This window comes from Mugil cephalus, chromosome 1 (genome assembly GCF_022458985.1).
Source record: "Mugil cephalus isolate CIBA_MC_2020 chromosome 1, CIBA_Mcephalus_1.1, whole genome shotgun sequence".
In the NCBI taxonomy this organism is placed as follows: domain Eukaryota; kingdom Metazoa; phylum Chordata; class Actinopteri; order Mugiliformes; family Mugilidae; genus Mugil; species Mugil cephalus.
This window is the reverse complement of record NC_061770.1, coordinates 51,759,597-51,781,238: the sequence shown is the minus strand read 5'-3', so window position 1 is coordinate 51,781,238 and position 21,642 is coordinate 51,759,597. Positions and strand designations below refer to the sequence as shown.

Here is a 21,642-nt window from a genome sequence, read left to right as displayed (position 1 = left end):
GTTAGAAAAGATATGGGAACCATTTAATGTGTTAAAAGTGTCAGTCTAGCAACTGACAGGGAGGGGGAGTAAGCATGCAGTTATGTTAACCTGCCAGGGTTACTGAGTTCAGACATCAATAATTATAATAGGTCATTAAACTGTGCACAAATCTTTATGGCTGAGAAAGTTTTGATGTGTAAGTGTATTGTTTGTTTGTAACTTATGGTTTTGTTTACAACAATTGTACCACAGAAGGTGACTTTGTTAATGAACATGTGTGTTTATAAAAAAAAAGTCAATATAGTGTTTTAAAAATATATGTAATGTCATTTGTAACATTTCCTTGTGACAAAGTTCTAAAGACTGCAAGTATCTAGGAGTCATAGTATAAGCAGCTTTGTGCCCCAAGACTTGAATGACAGGTACCCACAAAAAAACAAAACAAAATGGAAAACAAGCTGTACTGAGAAACGTTGGCACCTTTCCAAAACTAAAAGCAAACAAGCCACCGTCACTGTGCCAAGATCATGGGACGCAGCTCAACATTTCAGCTGCATTATTTGCATGTCTCCAACGTTTAAATATGTATTGGTGATTTTCCCAGACACTTGCAGTCTGAAAATGTTGAGCCCGTTTGAACTTTTCAAACGCTACCTCGTTCTACTAGAGACTATCTAATTGAATTATCTTTTTTATTTCTCTATTTAGGAAGTACAGTTTATTTGAGACACAGGTCAATCATTCATTCATGATTCAGGATTGATTCAAGTCTCAGGTTTATTCAACAAATAAACACTTACACAAAACAATTGTGTGATGCATGTTTAATCATTTGTAAATCAGGTGTACTGCTTGTGTCCTTGCAAGGTAAGCCTTCTTTGTAGATTTTGTTTTTAAAGGCAACAATGAAGCTGGATGTACAATTATTGCTTTAAGAAAAAGTGTCCTTGCAGAGATATATTAGGTAGCTCCTATTACCAAACATAAAAAAAACTCACACAAATCATTTGTAAAATAACAACATCACTTGATACCACACTGAAAGAATAAAATCAGTATATATATAATATACCAATAAGCCAAAGCCAAGTTTAGAAGCCAAAGTCTGAGTGAAATGAAAAGGTTAGGTAAAAAGAAAGAAAACATTCCATACTCTTCATAGATTTGGTTGTAGTGTTCAAGTTTAGAGAGAACTACAGCAGTTTCCCGAATAGTGTGCTGGTTTTAGTACTGACTGGTGAGTTCCTTTGCTTTGTTGCCATATTCAAAAAAATCTGTGAATTTTAATAGTTATTTTAATCCACCATACTAAATAAATATGCAAGGAGCAGGAGAAAAGTAAGAATGCAGTTGCATCTGAGTGTCTTCCAGATGGGAGTAGGCTGAAGTGAACTGCTGATATGAGATTTAGCAGATGTGTCCCTCCATATGAGCTGGGTTCTGCTCAAGGTTTCCCGTTAAAAGGGAGTTCTTCCTTGCCACTGTCGCCCTCAGGCTTGCTCTGGAGGTTGCAGGCCAGTTTTTGTAAAGCGTCTTGAGACAATTTGTATTGTTATTGGTGCTATATAAATAAAACTGAAGTCAATTGAATTGACTCTCTGAGAATAGATGGAGTACAATACCACACAGTAAACTGGTATCAGGTGTGGCTGTATGAGAGCTGTTTTACAAGTACACGAGTGCTGTACTGGGGACATCCCTAATTGAAATGTTATCCGAATGTTATCTATTTTAGACTTTGATGGATTAAAATAACTATAACCACTGCATCTTTTTAAATATACAAAATTCCTAATACAGATATGCAATGTTTGGCTGATTTCTTATATGAGTGTAAATCACAGTAATTCTAAAGGGTGCTGGAGAACAGTTGCAAATTCTGCTGTCAAATTACGAATCGTTGCGGTCAAAGCTGCTTCATATGCGATTTGGCCTTTTCCTTCAGGAGGAGAATGTGTTCGGCAAACTCTCTGATAGCGCCCGCTCCCCCAACACTGTGGCATGTGTACTTTGCTGCATTGATAGCTACCACTGGAGCATCTCCTGGAACTGCGCTCAACCCTGCCAGGTTCAGACATTTGATGTCTGCTTTATCATTGCCTGTGAAGAGAAAACAAAAATTAACATGCTTGCCATATGCCGCACAGCTAAGAAAAAATAAATACATAAATAAAATAAAGGAAGGAAGGAAGCAACACAGCATTGTAAAATAGCAATTAAATATCCAAATCAATCAGTCAAGCAATCAAATCAAATCCTGTGTCTGTGAACAGAAAACAAAGTTAACCTGCTTGCCATATGCTGCACAGCTCAAAATAAATAAGTAAAGGAAGGAAGGAAGCAGCACAGCATTTTAAAATCATAATTAAAAATCCAAATCAATCAAATCCAATCCATAATTAAAATATGATCCTACAGTTTTTAGTCTGGATAGATAGGTCATTGTATAATATTCCTTCCTCTTCCTAGCTTCCCAGCTAATAGTAGCTCCTACTATCTTCCTAGCCTCCTAACTAAGGGGTCGGCTCATGCTATGTGCCTCAGAATAGCAGCAAATACTCACTCAATAGTGAATGAACAAGAGTCACACAACAACTGAATCAAATTAAAGCTGAAAGTCTGCAGTTAAAGCACATCTTGTTTGTTTCATTTAAAATCCATTGTGGTGGTGGTGTATAGAGCCAAAAAGATTAGAATTGTGTTGATGTCCCAGTATTTATGGACCTGACTGTACCAACTTGTTGGCTGTATTCTTTTCTTTCAGCCTATGTCACGCAACTTCACAGTTCACAAAACTGCTGGTTTTGTTCTCAAAATAATCCAAAGGCCAAACGTATTTGGATATTAATTGAGTGTTCGCACTAATCTTGTGATGTCAGTCTTTACCCATGTAGGCCACATCCTTCCATTCCAGGTTCTTCTCTGTCACAATTGGTTGCACATCCTCCAGCGGCTCTGCTCCCACCTCCTGGACCTGGCAACCAAACCTTTTGGCCAGTGTGTTAGCCAACGACTGGACCACAGGGTCATCCCTGGAGATCAACAGCACGACCTGTTGAAGAAACACAAAGGGTAATGTGTGATTGTGGGTATGTGAGGTGGGCCATCTAAGAAATGTTGTAAAATGTCCAACCTCCACTTGTTCTCCCTGCAGCATGGTGATACCATTCTTGTCTCTGGTGTTGACAGATACCATCTCCTCTCCAGATGCAGAGATGAAGATCTTTCCGTCTGTCAAACATCCAGAAACGTTACAGAACATGAGGCGAACCACCTCCGGCGTCGCACGACCAAAGTAACCATACCTGTTGGAAGAGAAATTACAAATTGAGACAGATATAGAAAAACTGACTGGTCTGGATTTTTTTTAACCAAACAAGGTTAGAAGAATGAGGAAATAAATATATAAACTCAAATCACTTTTTTGTGAAAGATCAGCCATTATGTGAAATAGCATAGTTCATTAATACACAATATAAGATGTTACGATCCCTTGTGCCATGATCTGAGGCAAAACACATTTAGAAGCCTAGTCCAACTGAAAAACCAGTTGGCAGCAGGCTAGCAGTCAGCTGCCAACTAGCAACCAACCAGCTAACTAGCCTAGCCAACAGCAGCAGATAAGAAGTGTTGGGGAATGCAACTAACCTTCAACCAACACTTTGCTCACTCCGCTGCCAGGGACATGCTGTTTACTGCGACCCTCTATTTTTTCGAATGCCCAACTCGCACAGGAGAGCAATGATGGATATTTTCCTTTCTAGCAGATAAGGAATTTGCTTCAATCCATTTTTCCTCAATTGCAGCTGCTAAGCATTTCAGAAAGTTGTTGTGATGCCAGGTATATCACCTTTGGGAGAAACTAATTCTGCAACCTGTGAGAATGTGGCTGAGTGTACATACACTAGAACACAGTGGGCAGGCAGCATCCTCCCCTAACCACTGGTTTAGGTTCTGGGGAGATGGCAGCACATCATAAATAGCCCCTATCATAAATCTAACCCTACTAGCCTCTATGCTCCACCCTCTCTCCACTTCAACTTCCTTTTCTCTGCACTCTCCCAGTTCACCCACTGTGTGTGCTTTGCCTGCGACACTGTCTTAGTACATCTTACTGCTTCCTCTTGCCTATGAATTTCCTCCACTACCATCTTCCTCTTTTCTGCTACTGATGCCAAGCTTACATGCCCTTGCTGTACATGACCTATGAAAAAGTGGGAAGCATTCAATTAATTGTGAGCCAACTGAAAAATATGTTTGTGTGTGTCTCACCTCAGAACCCTCTGCTCTGCCACAGGCCAGTCTATGTCCACATCTATGTCCACACTGTACTCGGGCAGCATCTCATAATAAGCAAGCTTACCACCCTGGAAAAAATAACATCACAAAGTTTTCACACAGTGTCACGAAGGACATGATAAACCCTTTTAGGAGGAGCATGCTGCCTGATTACCTGCATAAGGCCATGGTTCACAATGAGGTCCCTGGAAGTGATGTAAAAGGAGCCGTTCTCACACAGCTCCCCGTCCCAGTCCTGGCGCCGCGGTCGATTGGCTGGATCCAGGTTCAACGGCTTCGTAACCTCATCAGCTGGGAGGCAGAAAGACTCGTTTAACAATCAAACTTAACAAACCATTAAAACCAGGAACAAAAAATGTAAAAAAGAAACAACTTTTATTTCATTTTTATATTTAAATCCAATTAAAAAACAACAAAAAAAAACAGAAACTTTCATTTTATTCTGTAGTCTAAAATGAAAGCTAAAGTTAATATTAGTTTTAATTTTTTTACTAAAACCTGGTGCTTCTTCACATTCACCAGACAAACAGAGATAAGTCTGAATGACATACTTTGTGCCATAAAGTCTAAAACTTGATCTGAATATTATTCCAAGGTCACTGTTTTTACCAACAGAAAAGCTTTCCATAGTAAACTATGAAACTGCTGTAAACAACCTCTGGTTTCATATGAGTCCAATGACAGTTTTTTTTTTTGTTGCTCTTCAAACTGAAGACGCCTTGGGCAAACATCTAACCCAAATTACACAACAGGGTGCAGCACAATAGTTGCAGTGAACACTTGCTGAGTATACACAATAATGTGTAAATGAATGGATAATAGTAATCCTTTAATTTCCCCATGTGAGATCAATAGAGTATAAATTATTATTATAAATTCACTTTCACTGCTTTGAAAAAGCTGGTTGATAGAACTGATAAAAATCCTCACTTATTTAAATGTCCTGCATCTTCTCATAAGACGACTTGTAAGACTGGTTTCCCGTGACAGATTTCAACGATGTTTGTCGACATGTGAGGATGAAACTAGAAGTTAAATATTGTTTTAAAACCAAAATATGAATTGAAATTGACTCGACTCAAATTGGAACCTGAATCACTAAAATCCATTCACAATAACAGCAGCAATACTAAAACCTTTGGTGGCTTTGGGCCTCATTTAAATGTAGTTACATAAACATCTGTCCAAACTGGTTCTACATGTCTGCTGGAAACAGACCTTTGACAATCCATTTTAAATGCATCTACAGACCAGTGGCGTCAAGCTCAGTTAGAGAGGGGCCAAAATTAAGAACTGACTCCAAATCATGGGCCAACCAGAATGAATATTTATTTAAAATGAACCACAATTTGTCTTTTCAGATGTCTTATCAGAAATCATTCAGCCAGAAATATGAGTTTAACCTTTACTGAGCCATAATAAAGAATTTGGAATAAAACTTGCTGTTGTGTTCCAAACACTTTTTTTGTTTGTTTTCACATTCACATCTGTTCACTTACATCCTGTTTTGATCTCCTGCCAGCGGAACTGGTGCCTCCTGACCACAGCGAAGACTGAGTCGAAGCCTTGCAGTGTGATCATCTCTACGGCTTCCTTGACGTGGAACGGGTGGAGGCACGGGGACGTAGCCTGGATGTTACATATCACATCCACCTCTGGGAAAATAAAGTTCTTTAAAATCAAACAAATACACCGATGTGGAGTTTTGGGACACGTCCTGTGCTGCTGCTCCAGTTGGCGTACCTGGGTGCTTATCCAGGAACTCCTGAATGGTTTCCAAAGATGAAGAAGAGTCTTTGGAAACTTCTGTACTTCTCCGATGCACCTGGACATTGGGAAAGGACTTAGCCACTTTCTCGATATCATTGTGGTCAGTCGATACCCACACACTGGAAAAAAAATAAATAAATAAAGGTGTTTTATTACTGTTATTATTTAAAGCAAACTGATCAGTCATAACATTATGACATAAAAAATTCTTATGATTCAAGCCTGGGCAACATCAATTATCAGAGTGTTCTTGCTCTGCCTTGGTCATCTAGCGATCTCTCGAGTTTTTAATGTAGTCCAATCACTATATACCTATATCCTCAAAGTAATATGTCTTACACTTAAAAGAAATCCGCGAAGGTTACCTGTCAAACATATCGGCGTCCAAGGCAGCCCTCAGCACCCATCCGATGAGGGGTACCCCGGCTAGCATCTTAATGTTCTTCAGCGGGATTCCTTTGCTGCCGCCTCTCGCTAAAATCAACGCGGCTACGTGTCTACCTGTCTGTCGCGACCGCTTCGCTCCGACACCTACGGCATCTGCAGATCGCGATCGTTTCTTGCTGTCCATAACGATTGTTAAATAAAAACCAGTAGCAAACGCCGAGAAACTACCCGAGAAGGTTGTGTGCAGAGGGACTTGTAAACGTTAAAAATCCGGTGCGTTATACGCCAGTATACTGCCTTAAAATGGTACAAGTAACGTCACAACGTCATGTGAAGTCCTGTACACTAGTAATAAACATTGCAGCTGAACTGCACTATTTAAAGGCAGTGAGATCCGTCTTCTCCGGTATGTAGACAGTCGCCTTCCTCCTCTGTTTGGTCGCTACTGGAACCACTACTGTCCCCTGCAGGACAGGGGTACTTACTACCTCATTTCATTGAGCGAGCACCGAGAGAGCTCAGCTCCCTGTAACCGAGGTAACATGCTCTATGAATAAGCTCCAAATACTAAAAAGACACCCACAACAACAGTAAATACAACAACACCAAATACTACAACAGCAACAGTTTCTTTGACATCTACCACCTACATAAGCCTTGTGGCTGGCCATTTACAGATTGGACGGATTGGACCTTTTTTTTGGTCAGCCCCAAGGCCGGTTCACTGTTCCTTTGTTGGACCACTTTTGATACTGACAACTGCAGACCAGTTACACCCCACAAGAGCTGTGGTTTTGGAGATGCTCTGACCCTATATATCCCTACATCTATATTCCATCCACTAAGAGGTGCTGTAATGCAGAGATAATCAGTGTCATTCACTTCACCTGTCGGTGGTCAAAATGTCATGCTTGATCGGTTTATATTGCATGTTAAATTTGATCACCATTCATTACCTCTAGTAGACAGAGGCATGCATCCTTACTAACAAAGGATGGCGCTATTGGTCTGTTTAAGGCAGAGTGAACTCGTTCACAGGTTCTGTAAATATCTTTTCTGACAGCAAGTATTAAGAGTTTGGACCAACTGGCCAGCCTGTCTTTAACTGCTTTCGTATATATTTTTTCATTTGCTATGTTCAGGCTCAGTTTCAAACAGACTAAACTTGTTAAAGTATACCAAGAGATTTCAGTTTCAGTGATAGTATACTCAACCTGCATTATCTCATTTGCATTCATTAATAAATGACAACACCAAACTCAGATTTTGACAGTTTTCTTTTGTCAACATGAACCCAAATTCGTAAAATACAACATGTACTTTTAAGTCTTCCTTTATGCTTCTATCAAGACAGCTTAAGACATGAGACTGATTTCCCAGGAGTTGATGAAGACCAAAACAAGAGCAAAAGAAATAAGAGCAAGAACACTGAATTCACATCTTTAGGAGGGCAGAAAACATCTGCATACAGTAACTGTTTGCCAAGTTTATCAACCTTAGTCTGATATTTCATGAATAGTGACCAAATGTGCTGCTTCTGCAGCCAGAGCCGTATATTAGAGAGAGTCTGGCAAACTCATAGGTGTTAAATATATCTTGTGCCCTAGTGGACAAAATTCCTTAATACTGCTTAAAATTATACATAACTGTGCCAAACCACTGCCAACACAGTGACGTGGCGATTAGCCCTGCTGCCTCACAGCAAGAAGATCTGGGTTAGAATCCTCCCACCGTCCAAAGACCATGTGTGAATGTTTGTCTTTCTGTCTCTCTGTCTTAGCCCTGAGATAGACTCTTGCTTGATGATACACGAGATAGGCTCCAGCCCTCTGTGGAGTAGTGGTTATATGAGAAAAGAGGTGTCAAACCTCATCAAATGATGGTGGAACCTGAATGAGCCTGTGTGCTGTCAGAAATCATCTCATCTTTTACTACTACTGCTTATCCTTACTAGGGTTGCAGGGGTTGCGGGTACACCCTGGATAGGACACCAGTCTATCGCAGGGTTAGACAGAGACTCACACTCACACCTAGGGTCAATTTAGAATCATCAGTCAACCTAATGAGCATGTGTTTGGAGGGCGGGAGGAAACTCTATTACCCAGAGAGAACCCACGCACACAGGGAGAACATGCAAACTCCACCCAGAAAGCCCTTCTTACTGGGATGCACAAGTGCTAACCACCACTCCACTGTGCCGCCCTGTCAGATATCAGTTTTATACACCAGACAGTAGAAAAGAAACATCAGGACCAGTTTTTCTTGGCGTTAACAGCCACACAGCACACAGGTATGCTGCCTGACCAGTGCTCGCACCCACTCCCGGACAAAAAAAGATTACAAGAATAAAGATAAAGTATGCAGGCTGACATACTAAAATAACATCACACTGACGAAGCAAAAGAGAAAGAGAAACACAAGAGTTAGGAGAACTCAAAAAAGAAGGTCACTGGAAAAAGTTACAACTCTCAGTGTAGGATCACACCTATCACATTTTCACGAGATTATGACATGCCAGAAGGAACAGGTCAAATCTGCAAGGTCTCAAACACATCTCAGTTTTCAGTGAAATATTTAATTAATTTTTTTTTGTTGTTGTTGGCAAAATAGATGTTGGCGTCTAGATCAAGGCACCGTTGTCAGTGACAGTAATTAGTTCAAGTTGTGTTTTGGGGCAGGATTCCGCAGTGCATCGTAGCAGGTCAGGTGTAAAAAGAGGTACAGATAACCATGGCAACAACACATACATATGGGTGATTGCAGCACTGCAAAGAGCAACGCCTCAAATAAATTAGCGTTACTTCAGTGTGGACACAAACAGAGATGGGGTTAAACAGAAAGAACTAGCAGCAGCAGCACTGAAAAGATGAGGTTGTCTATCAGGTTAAACTGGTGTAAAGCAAGTGTCCCCCCCCCCCACTGAGTCATCCCTCTCTTGTATTTTTGAATTCACTTTTTAACTTTCTTAATCATCTTCGGTGTACCTGCAGGCTGATTAATGTAGACTCAAATAGAAAAGACCAAGAGTAACTCAGACCTTTTAGCTCAAGAGAGAGGACTGGATGCAAAGAACTACAGTATCGATGACAGTTAGATGACATTAGAGAAAGAAGAGAGAGGAAGGACCTCCTCTGCTTGAACTACTCCAACTGCCCGGGCCACATTTCATGCATTCATCCTGCACCACTCCTCCTTCACAACGACGGGCCCTCTCCGCTGCTGGCAGAAAGGAAACCTAAACGACGAATGAAAGACACAAAAGATGCAAAAGCAGAGACAAAACACGTTCCTGCACAACAAACAAAAGTTATTACACGTGTAATTTCACTGATTGCAGTTTACATCTGACACAAATACAATTGGTGTGAATTTTTTGGTGTGTATTACAGGCAGTGCCAAAAGCTGTTGTATCTGTAAGTGTATTTTTTCTGCACTTGGTCCAAACTGTTGCACCAAATTAACATGTATTTGTAGAGACATATGAGAAAAAAAAGATATATTTTACCACTACCTGTGGTGTCAGTTTTCTCTGGCAACACTATGGTTAGAAACACCTCAAATCTAATGCAAAGGTGTCATACTCTGATGTGTAACTCCTCAGGAATGTAACTACAACAACTTTAACTCAGACGTGAGTTGCTCACTTCGAGCATCAACTATTGAAAATTCAACGCAGCTGACTAGATTTTCACTCCATTTAAAATCTAGTCAGCTGCATTGAGTTTTCAATAGTTGATGAAATGATAGTTGAATTGCAAAACAAAGAAAATATGCCATTACGCAAATATAATCTCTTACAACCACACATGCCGCTCATGTAGGCTCTGCAAAGATCTGTTGAAGAAGCCTAAACCCTTTGCAAAGGTAATTATTGCATCAGTTTTCTTAAAATCTCAATGGAAAGGGCAAACAAGTGCATGTCCAAGGACCAAGCGCAGAGAAGTGATTGTTTGGTCTTCAAGATGTGACAGGAAACTTTTATGGGCTAATTAATTCAGAATCAGTAATTGTGATTATGGTTGTGTTGCCTGATTATGAGTTTCTTTAGTCAGAGCACAGAAGCTGCTCGAGCCGTCTAACTGTGTGACAGCTTCCTTTGACGGACGGGAAACAAGACGTAGAGTCGAACACTATGTCGTGGAAAGAAAACACTAGCACGAAGGAGGCCTCTGCTAGTGATGCTCATGTGAGGCCTGTTTCCATGTAATTATGTTCCGGTTTCCAGAGGCAGTTAACGGGATAATGTGTGTGTTGACTGGTTACAAAGATGAGACCACAGAGTGTGTGTGTGTGTGTGTGTGTGTGACACAGCAGGGAGAGAAAGGCGGGGCAAACCTAGATCCTTCAATGGGTCATTTGCATACCTACAGGCCTATATAGTTATTTGTTTTGCTTTGTGTCATCAGATGAACTTTGCTCACTTAAGGTGTTGATATCATATGAATAGTTCTTATTTTCCCAGGTAAGGATGTTGTCCAAGATTATTTATATTGTGCAACAAACAACAATAAAAATGATTATAAAACTAGTTCTCTTGGGGAAAAATTACAGTACTGGTTGGTGGGTTTCCAGTGTGTCTGCTGTCAGTTCTCGTCACATAATGGGAAACAGAAGAAAGAAATAAAGAAGTCTTGTTAAAGGCTGGGATAGATTCAGTTCAGTCACTTGAACATCAACATTTCTGGCAAAAACCCGCCAGACAACTCAGAAAAACTTAAAATGCTACTTCACCAAGACTGAAGACAGTGGTGGTGCTGTTGAAGTGTACAGAGGAGGGAAGTGCCGTTTGCTAAACATCATGTGGACCAGCCAGATGACTGTCAGGAAAATGCATTGTCTGTATTTTTGGTCTCATTGATAGATGAGACCAAAGTAGAATCCGCCATTGGACAGAATGTGATCAAATGGGGCAGCTATAAGAGGATGGTTTCCCTCCACATGAGTGGCCAACCAACAGAGACCACTTCAAAAAAGAAGACGGATAACATCCTGAAAGGTCACAAAAGAACCCAGTGTAACTACTAAGCAAGTAAAGACCTCTCTCACTAACCCTAACCCTAACCCTAACCCTGGCCCTGGTGTTCACGGCACAGTGGCAAGGACAAAGCCAAAGCCACAGCTCTCCAAACACAACATTACTGTCCATCTGCAGTTTGGTCAACATCACGTGGACAAGTCAGAAGACAAGTGGGAAAAACTTTTGTTGATAAATGAGACCAAAGTAGAACAGGTTGGTTTAGCAAACAAAACAAAACAGAATCAGAGCCTCATCCCACCCATGACACATGGGGGTGGTAATGTCTTTGTTCAGGTCTGTTTTGCTGCATCTGGCCCAGGACGGCTTGTCATCATTGATGGACAAATTAATTTTGAATTATGTCAACAAAAACATCTGTCCATGGGCTGTTTTTAGTCATTTTTAATGAAGAAATGTAGAAAATTCTGAAGGGTGCAAAAACATTTAAGCCACACTGTAAACTACAAAATAAAAGAATAAAAGAGTATGACATAAAGAGCAAGAAAAAATGCACTCTCAAATCTGACAGTTTAAGCAACCGAGAATTAAATTAAGAAGACAGGCTCCAGATTTCCCAAGGTGTATATGTGAAAATATATTCTAGTGAGAATTTACAACAGTTAAGAAATAAAACAGGTGCACCAAAATGGAAGAGAGACACAGTGGCACTGTGACAAGTCTTTTGATCACAAGCTAACGAGACGAACATCCTCTCTGAGTATGGTCCACTGTAAAATTAGATTTCTTCACCTGTTGTTTTCCTCCCTTGTTTGTCGAGAGCATTTTCTTTCTGCTCCAGCTGAATGCGTCAAATATGTCCTACCAAGCTAAAGAGATTTTGACCATATAGGAATCATCTGTCAAGTTTTTTTTTTTTTTTTTTTTTGTGACAAATGACAAGATAGACAACTTCTTTGTTAGCTTCTGTCTACTTCTAACTGAAAAACTGTCAGTTTGATACATGTAGCGTTTTTTGTTCTTTGACTTGGCTACTGACGGCCTTATTGGTTCTTCATCCTGCAGGTAAAGTGTGTGTGCCTCTGGGTTTCACCTCCTCTACATACACACATATAGATCCATTTTCTTCTTGTCATTTTCACCCTTCTCCACACCTTAAAGCGGAATGGAGAAGAGGTGGAAAGACTGACACAGAAAGAAAGGAGGAGTAAACCGGTTCAGCAGGTATACAGAGGCCTAACCAAGCTCTCGCCGTCTTGTTGTCACCGTTATTTCTGAGGCGCATGCGCGCTGGCGCCTGTTTCCTGCTTTTTAAATGAGTACCTGTGCTGCTTTTTTGACCCACCTCTGTCGACAGTGTGTGCGATCAGGAATATCTGCCGTTTTTTTCTCTCCCTCTTCTTCAGCCCGCTCCTTCACCCACTCACACGCGCTCCCGTTATTTCAGAGCCCCGTGGGTGTTATTCGCCTTTACCTGTCCGGATTGCTCACCTGAGCGGACTCACCTGTCCCGACGCCGAGAGACTTCTCCCTCAGAGCCGGACACAAAATCTGGCGGATAGAAAAGTGTGTTGTGGTTGGGGAAAGGGGAGATAAAAGCGGGACAAAGCGGGCTTACGAAACGAGGAGAAAGGTGCAAGGAGGAAGGAGCGGACCAATACCTTCCAGCTTTACCTCCAACCTGGCAGTTTCCTGCTTCTGAAACTTTTACTTTATTCAACATCAGCTTCCGTGCAAATCTCCCCGAAGGGACCTTGGGGATATTATTTAAGCATGCCGAGGGCCTTTCTGGTGAAAAAGGCGAATGTTTCGCCGGGAAAGCGGAACTGGAGCGAACTCCCTGATCATGAACGAGGGGACGTCTACATCCCAGGTGAGTCCACGCTGTTGTAATGAGCCATATTTGATGTTTTTAAGAATAGTCACAGCGTATCGGTGCGTGTTTATTTATTTATTTTTGTTGGTGCCCTTACCAACGGATCTGGGCCAGTTTTACGCGATTTGGGATCCAGCCAGAGTGTCAGTGTGGCAGGTGGGGAGGGGTTCGGTGGCCATTGTAACGGGGCCGCTGAGGCACGGGGCCACCGGATAACGGGAAAACACAGCGGGCCGTACAGAGAATGCAGCTCGTTGCACGATACCCGTCTTGCTTTTCATCTTTATTCTAAAGTCGCCCAGCTTCAGAGTGTTCCAAATGACATGACCTAATTGTTAAGATCTAAATGATTCAAATTAAAGGCCACAGAAAGCAAACTGTAAAGGAACCAATGTATTTTGGCCTCGGATCATTACCACCTCTAGTATCGCGGCCTGTAAGCTATAAGAGCCCGTTGCTTTTCCCATATCGACCTTCAACCCTCAATTGCAGTGTTCTTCCTTGTGCAGATACGCACTGACTTATAAAGTCAAAACGCAACCGTATCACTTATGGCGTCTGCCTAGTCACTCGGACTCGGCCTATTAATTAGAACGCGTTTAAGTCACTCTACGTAGCTTTGATTTAGAATCCACCGACTGAATAACTAATAAGGTATTAATTTGCCTTCAATTTGTGTTTTAAAAAGACTAAAGTTGTCTTTTAGATAATTTACCAAACACAGTATAGAGTGGGACGGTTGTGTCTCCTGTATAGGCTATAATTCATCTTGCTGAAATGAGTAAGAGCTGTCAAATTTTGGGTTTGACTTCAGGTACTTTGAATTTAAATGGAAAGATGAGGGACTGAGCCTCTCCCTAACTCGTTCTGTCTCCCTCTCTTCTTGAGAACAATCCCCATTGTTGCCATCGGCGGAGTTTTTATTGTAAGACCACGCCGGTATCAGATAACAAGTAACGGACTACACCCTAAACCTCTCTCTCCCTCCCCCCCACCCCCCTCTCTCTAGCTCCCACCCTTCCCCCTCTCTGTATGTGTCTTCCTATCTTCATCTCGTCACCGTTAGCTTTTAATCATTCACTTTTACATCCTCTTGGGTGTTCGAAACCGGAACCTTTGGATGAACTGGACCAACGCGAATTTCCAGGTGGTTTTTAAACACGTGTCAAAATTAACTAAAGCGTAAAACCAGTAACAATTCTGTCAGATACAACCTTAACGGAAACACGCAGGTATGTTTGAATTACGACGAGAGTAGTTTTACGCACAGGAAAAGCAAACAATGAAGCTTTATTTTATTTATTTATTAATTCAAATTTATATTTATATTTTTCAGGTTTCTAATCGATATCTCCATGAAGAAGTATGTAGTATTTCACAGCCGGGTCGTAAAATATTTGAATTTGAAGTGAAAATGTATCCCAAAGTTTAAAAGGAAAAAAACAAAACAACTCAAGCGTCAGTGCGTAATTACGCACAGTTAAAACTCTTACCAAACCCAGCAACGGTCTCAGCTAAAGTTTCTGGTATGTGCCGTTACTTGATGTACCTGCCTGGCCTGTGTGTGTGTGTCCGCGTGCGTGTGTGTCTGACACAAGGCCACCCACCCACCACACACACACACACACACACACACACACACACACACACACACAAGACACAAGAGGACGGATGCAGCTACACACACAAAACAAATGACACGCTCACACAGGGAGGTATGATAATTGCCGTCAGAAACAGGCGTGTTGAATACTTTCAAGAGAGCCAGGTGTCATCGACTAGGATAATTTTTTGTGTGTGTGTGTTTTGTGAGGTTTATTTTATTATCTCATAAGCCACAAACATGTGCCAGAGCCTGTTTCTGGTGGGTCATCAGTATGAACCAGGCCTCGGTTTAATTTCTGGTTATCCCTCCTCTTTCCTGGAGACTACCACAGTGCGTCTTATTGAACAATTAAATATAGAACAGTAAAGCTTTGTTACAAACTATCACTGAATACTATTCTTATGGCTTCATGTTGATGGAAGCTGATTTTATTGTATTATGTGCCCATTTTTAGCTTCTGAGTACAATGGACTCCACTTTTTCCATTAATACTCATTTAAGAGGTATCTAAGTGTTGAACTGACATTTAACTGTATTACATGAAACCATTGAAACAAGCAGACTTTTGTTAAAGCAAGAAAAAAACTTAAAAGACAAAAGAAGAAAACATGTCAGTTTCATGAGTGGAATTCTATTTTCCATTTTATCCATTTTTATGTAAAGAAAGCTCTAGTTTGCTAAGTAATGGTACTTAGCACTAGCTTAGTCCTCTTTTTTTTTTTTTTTTTGCTATTATCTCTGCTGCTGTTAAACTGTAAAATTCTCCACTGGACAGTCAATAAAAGATTACACCTTATCTTATCTAAAAAGAGCCTGAGATCAAATCTGTTTTGTTTTTTGTTTTGTTTTTGCTTTTGTTTTAAATCTACCTAGTAAACAAAATCAGCTTTGGCTCATTCACTCGTCAAACTGAAAAGTTTGTTTAGTTTAAAACCAACCAGATAATTTAGAATTTTGTTTCCCATTTTCATCCATTTTTAAATCCAGCCATTAAATACTAAGCTACAGCCATGTTGTGCTTAGTTTAGCTTAGCTTAGCTTAGCTTAGCTTAGAACAGTAACTCTTTTCATAAAAAAAAAATCTTCACCCATCTCTAAAACACAGAAAAACACAACACAATACTTGCTGACTTTCTTTAATTCTCTAGTTTGTTCCCATCTGCCAGCCACTAAGCTAAGCTAAGCTAAGTGTATGCATATTTAAGACACATGCGTGAGAGTGGTGTCAGAAATGCCATGCTATTTCAGTAGAGCAATTGTTGTCTCAGCAGGGCATTAATTATGTTTATGGGTTTATTGCATTAGGCTGAGGCCCCAGAGTCTTTCCTGGAGCAAGGTTAATGTTTATTGGATGGGAGGAAATGTAACGGACCCTTACGGAGAGCCTATCGCAGCAGACAGTACGCCTTTAGTAAACACACACAAAGCCTCACACCCCATGCTTGATAAAGTTATCGACTGATTGTTGACTCTTTCTCCCAGCTGAGCGATGTGAAATTGATTAACAAAAAAAAAAAAAAAAAGAACGCTTTGGCAACAGCACAGCGCTCTCATGCTCTCTATACAAGTATGGGCAGTGGGTTATTTTGAACCCCCTCACCCTTTACCTCCATGACACACACACATCCCATTCACTAGGGAGTGGGGAAGGAGGGGTGAACAAACAATACAAAATGAGATTAAATGTCCAGTCAGCAGCAGTCACCACAGAAACTATCACCACACAGGAGTAATTAAGATTAAGATGGATTTTAGAGCATTGCAGGGAAATCCAGCTCAGTGGGTTAAACAAAATATTAGGTACAGTCCTGCGCTTCTCCTTGATGACTGTTCTAATGTTCAGTTTGGTAATTCAGCTGTGTGATCATTTCAGAGGAGGTCGTTTAGATTTAAAAAGTCTTGCAAACTGACAAATTGTGGTTGTCAAAATAATATAGGAACATAGATCAATACAACACAATACAATTCAGCAGCACTACAAATCACTAGCCTCCAAAATGAAAACACAGTTGAATAAACAGCTCTTACCTCAGTTATTTGAAAGCAATGCTGAACATCATAACCTTCATGAAGATAAGACTTAGTGCTATACTGTTAAATCTGAGTTACCCAATGAACTGGCGAGGGAGAGTTTATTGGTTACATTTTAAAGAGAACAAGAAAATAGAATTTGCCTGAAGGAATTCGGCTACATAAGGAAGTTTAGACATACCTCCCAAGTTTAAAAGGACACTAGTATTCCACTAATAATCACAATAAAAAGGCCTCATCAGTTAGATCATATAGGTCTTATCAGAATGAATATTCAATATGATTGAAAAGGTCAGTAAATATTAGCTCTTAATAACTGTGTAGTTACTTGCATCTGCTAGATTCTCCCTGGTTGGAATGAATCCATTGTTTTTGAGCATTCCAGGTGACGTGTTTCCAGGAGGGACAGAAACATGAGGTAGCAAAACAAGCAGTTGTTCAAACAAGTAGTATTTGAAAAGACCAACAAAGCCAGAATCCACATGACAGCAAGGATGAAAACCTGCCTCAGTCTTGGTTTTCTTCTTCTGATGGATCAGAAGATTTGACGCTCCATATCAGGCAGAACCATTTTGTCCTTTGTTGTGCTCGATGTTTTGAGGCACGTAGATACATATATCTGAACATATACTTTTATGTAAAGTCCCTGTAAACCGTTAAATTGAAATCTTCAGAATTATTTGAAGTGGAAAAACAAAAGTAAGTTAGCAGGTTCTAGGCAAAGTGATTTTAAAAGTATATTGCCCCGCAGTACAAAAACTCAACAAAATACGCTCTGAGGACCGTAAACCCATTTTTGACATCGCCAAGGACTCTCTGAGTGATATTTACTGACCAAATATACCACAGAGCTGTTGCTGCATGTCACCGTGTACCGTTACCTCTGATCAGCTGTGGAGATGTCTCACCTTTAAAGCTCACCGTGGGGCTTCATTTGCATTTACATTTGGGTTTTATCTGATTGAGCCCGGCGGAATCAACTGATTCCTTGTATCCACCGAGCTGAGCCAGACCTGCCTCTGGGCTACTTGAATACTCGCAAACAAAGAACTACACACACACCTGCGCACCTTTTATGTTGCACCATAGGTCTCTCTTTATGCCCCCCCCCCCGTCCCGTTTGTTTTGCTTTGCTCGTACTCACACTCTGTTTGACGCATACACACACACTTGCACACACACATTCATCCAGCCCTGTGGAGGTGGATTGTTTGAGGAAGGTACAGAGCTGGTGCTGCAAGACCGTCTGGTCAAACAAGTCTAACTGTAATAGCGATGTCTGTGCGAGTGTGCGTGCTAAATAAGTACACTAAACAATGGACCAAAATACGTGCACACCTATGCCCACGCATACACAACACACAAACACATACACATATTTGACTCTGCATGTTTGCTAATAGAGAGATTGAGCAAATACAAAGCGGTGCAGGCTGCCTGCCTATTGGGAAATTCTATAGTGCAGTAAGCGTCTTTCCTCCTCGTCAGTTTAGATTGATTCTTACCCTCTGACCCTGTTTCTGTCTTTTTAAAAACAGCTTTCCTTTTATTTTTTGTTATGTTTATAACTCGTAGTACTGTGTGTGTTGTGCGGAGTCAACTGAGACTGCGTAAGAATGTGTTACGAGATGATGATTTAATACATGATGAATCAGCATCATCGTCATCAGTCAATGCGGAAGCTCTTTCGGCAAGCGGTATAATTTCTTAAACCAAATATTATCACTTATAGGAACATTAGTCGATTTAATAATGCACCCTGGTAAAGTTCAAGCCACAAAAACACAGAAGTTCCCACAATGTAATCCAACATCAATTCTGTTAAAATATTTCCAAGCTAAAGACAAAGCACTGAAAACATCATACTGGTAAACTGAACTTAATAAGTCTAACCATCTCAAGTTACAAACATTAAAGTAACTCTAGCAGGATATGTAGATTAATATTAATATAAGTAAAAATAAATTCCTGTTGTCATCTGAATCTGCAGCTTGAACCAGGTTTTCGATTTTGAAGCTCAGTGCAGTATCTTATGTCATCGCCATCTTGGCTTGGCCCATTGCCTACCTAAGCCAACAACAGAATGAAATGGTTACAGTCTAGTGGGTAAACACAGTGGAGAACGATTAGGATATTTCCATCCAGAGTTGGTGAAGACCAAAATCAAAACTAAAAGATTCTAAAACTCCAACCATCAGTCCCTGCAGCTTAAAGAACGAACACTGACTCTTCCTCTCTTTCTTCCTTCAGTTTCCATCTTCCCTCCGTCCAGCCTGACGATGGAGGTTGAAGCCAGTCCTGCTGAGGCTGTGCCCCTCTGCCTCACCAAGCGCTGTCTCTCCGACGTACAAACTCACGCCGAGCTGCCATCCAGCACGGTGCTCGGGCGTCCACACAGCCTGGCACTGGAGGAGAGGTTGGACATCAGGAAGCGGAGGTCGGAGGGTGGCTCCACCTACGTCCGGTCTAAAATCAAGGTAAAAACTCAGCAGATTTTTGATTCTTGATCTCCTTAAAATACTATTAATTTCCAAATGTGATTGGATATTGATTTAATTTTGGGTTAAATCTCAACAATGCTGAACATAAACTGGTGAATAGTGTGGGTTAATATTGGGTACATTTCAACAAACAGATTAAAATGAATCTAAAATTGAATATGAATTTCTCTGTTGCAGGTAACTACAGGCGAGTTACCTCCCGATCCCTCTCCTCTTCCTCTAGTTCTTCCTCCTATTCCCACTGCACCAGTCTTACCCCCACAAGCTACAATGATGCTAGTCGCCCCACCCACACCCTCTGCTCAACCTCAGGAGCCAGTCTCCATGGTAACCAGATTGTCGGGTCAAAGTACGTCAACAGGAGCATTTGTGTGCCAGGTAAGGCAACAAAAAGGGTTTTGGCGTGACAACTATTTGAATTTGGATCAATAAGACCCAAATACAGGAAGGTTCACTGTGGATATGTTGCTGCATTTAGGTTTGCCAGAAGACGTTCCAGTATCAACGCATGCTGAACAGACACGTCAAGTGTCACAACGAGACCAAGAGGCACCTGTGCAGCTTCTGCGGCAAAGGCTTCAACGACACCTTCGACCTGAAACGACACGTGCGCACCCACACAGGTACGGTAACTGCAGTTAAACCTCTTCAAACACATCTAATATTAACAGACCAAGAAACGTGACGCCTCCCCCTTTTAACGTTCGCAGGTGTCCGCCCGTACAAGTGCAACCTCTGCGACAAGGCCTTCACCCAGCGCTGCTCCCTGGAGTCTCACATGAAGAAGATCCACAGCGTCACCCTGAAGTATGCCTACAAGGAACGCCGTAACAAGCTGTACGTCTGCGAGGAGTGCGGCCACACGGCAGGAGCACAGGAGGAGCTGCACCTCCACCTCCGCTCGCTTCACCCTGACAGCGCCCTGCTGAAGGGGAAGGGCACGAGGAGGGCGGCAGGAGGAGGGAGAGACGGAGGCTCGGTCGGAGGATCCACTCCAGGTTCTCCGCAGGGACCTGATAGTGATGATACCACTGGATCCTCTGGGCAGTAGAGACAAGTGAGGAGGCTGAAAATGAACAGAACCTGTTGAACCAGGTTACAAGAGCAGAACTGCTGTATTTAGTGTATATATCTATCTATATCTATATGTATGTGTATATTTATGAATGGACGTGTGTTTTGATACAACCAACAGTAATGAAATGACACTAAAAAAGTTATATTTACGTTAATGATCCAAAACATTTTGACCACCACAGCCTGCCAGTACAGCTGGTAGTTACAGTCTCTATAAGACCTCAGAATCTGTCCTTGAACATTTAAGGTGGTGGCAGATAATCCTTCAAATTCTTTTAAGTGGGGACGTGGAGCTGCTGTGTATCAAATTTGTTCCATCACATCCAACATCATCCGGTCGCCAATAATTTACTCTTCTCTCGACCTCATGAGACTCTTTCTGCCCCATCAAAAGTTGCTTCCACCTAAGATACCTGTTGGTTTGGTCATAGTGTTTTGGCTCCTGTGCGTATTTTTATATGGGATGTGATGCAGATGAGAACATTAACATATGTACTGTATTTTTTTTTCATCCTTTCTGTTGCATGTAAATATTACCTATGGGCTTCTCTGTACAACAGAAGAGATGAGTTTTTCTATGGAGAATACTTTATTCATTAAAGGGAGTAATATATACATATATATTACAAAACAAGGATTTCATTTGTCACTTTGTAGATGTGAACACGGTGTCGGTCTTGGGTGGCAAGGCCAGAGGAGTGAAGTCTCCAAGTTGTTTTCATAACTGCAAATTTGTTTTCACTAGTACTTAATGAACTGGCTTGAGATTGAAATATTGGCAGTGATATTTTTATTCATGCCTATAGCAATGCCTCATACGTTTCCTGTGTTCTGCAGGGACTCTGGTAAATTCTGAATCCATGAATAGGAAACAAATTTGCAACTTGAGAAACGGGTCAAATAAATTTTACTTTGATTAAGTAAACCATGTCATCAAAAAAGTCTCTTGTGTCCAGATATGACCAAGGATGGGCGAGTTATTTTAGCTTAAATGTGCGCATTGCGTACATCTAGTACATTTTAGGCTCAGATAACATTCTCATTAATCAAGAATTAAGTAATTGGCATTATTAAATATTTGTATCATACAAATAATGATAGAAATTGTTGCTATAAGCACAAAAGTATTATTTGTGGT

General features: G+C 41.1%; 2 protein-coding genes across 2 annotated transcripts; one reads left to right on the top strand and one right to left on the bottom strand.

The window, feature by feature from the left end:
* Positions 1-741: 741 nt before the first annotated feature.
* Positions 742-6,857, bottom strand: cmasa (cytidine monophosphate N-acetylneuraminic acid synthetase a). Its single transcript, XM_047606296.1, has 8 exons — positions 6,417-6,857; positions 6,025-6,170; positions 5,781-5,936; positions 4,436-4,572; positions 4,255-4,349; positions 3,116-3,287; positions 2,869-3,034; positions 742-2,082 (listed from the first exon to the last, which is right to left on the bottom strand). The coding sequence occupies exons 1-8, from the start codon at positions 6,620-6,622 to the stop codon at positions 1,889-1,891; spliced, it is 1,272 nt and encodes a 423-aa protein (XP_047462252.1). The 5' UTR covers positions 6,623-6,857; the 3' UTR covers positions 742-1,888.
* Positions 6,858-12,403: 5,546 nt separating this feature from the next.
* On the top strand, positions 12,404-21,141 carry ovol1a (ovo-like zinc finger 1a). The gene is made up of 5 exons (XM_047605664.1): positions 12,404-13,286; positions 19,177-19,403; positions 19,605-19,805; positions 19,906-20,050; positions 20,138-21,141. The coding sequence occupies exons 1-5, from the start codon at positions 13,187-13,189 to the stop codon at positions 20,476-20,478; spliced, it is 1,014 nt and encodes a 337-aa protein (XP_047461620.1). The 5' UTR covers positions 12,404-13,186; the 3' UTR covers positions 20,479-21,141.
* Positions 21,142-21,642: the final 501 nt, after the last annotated feature.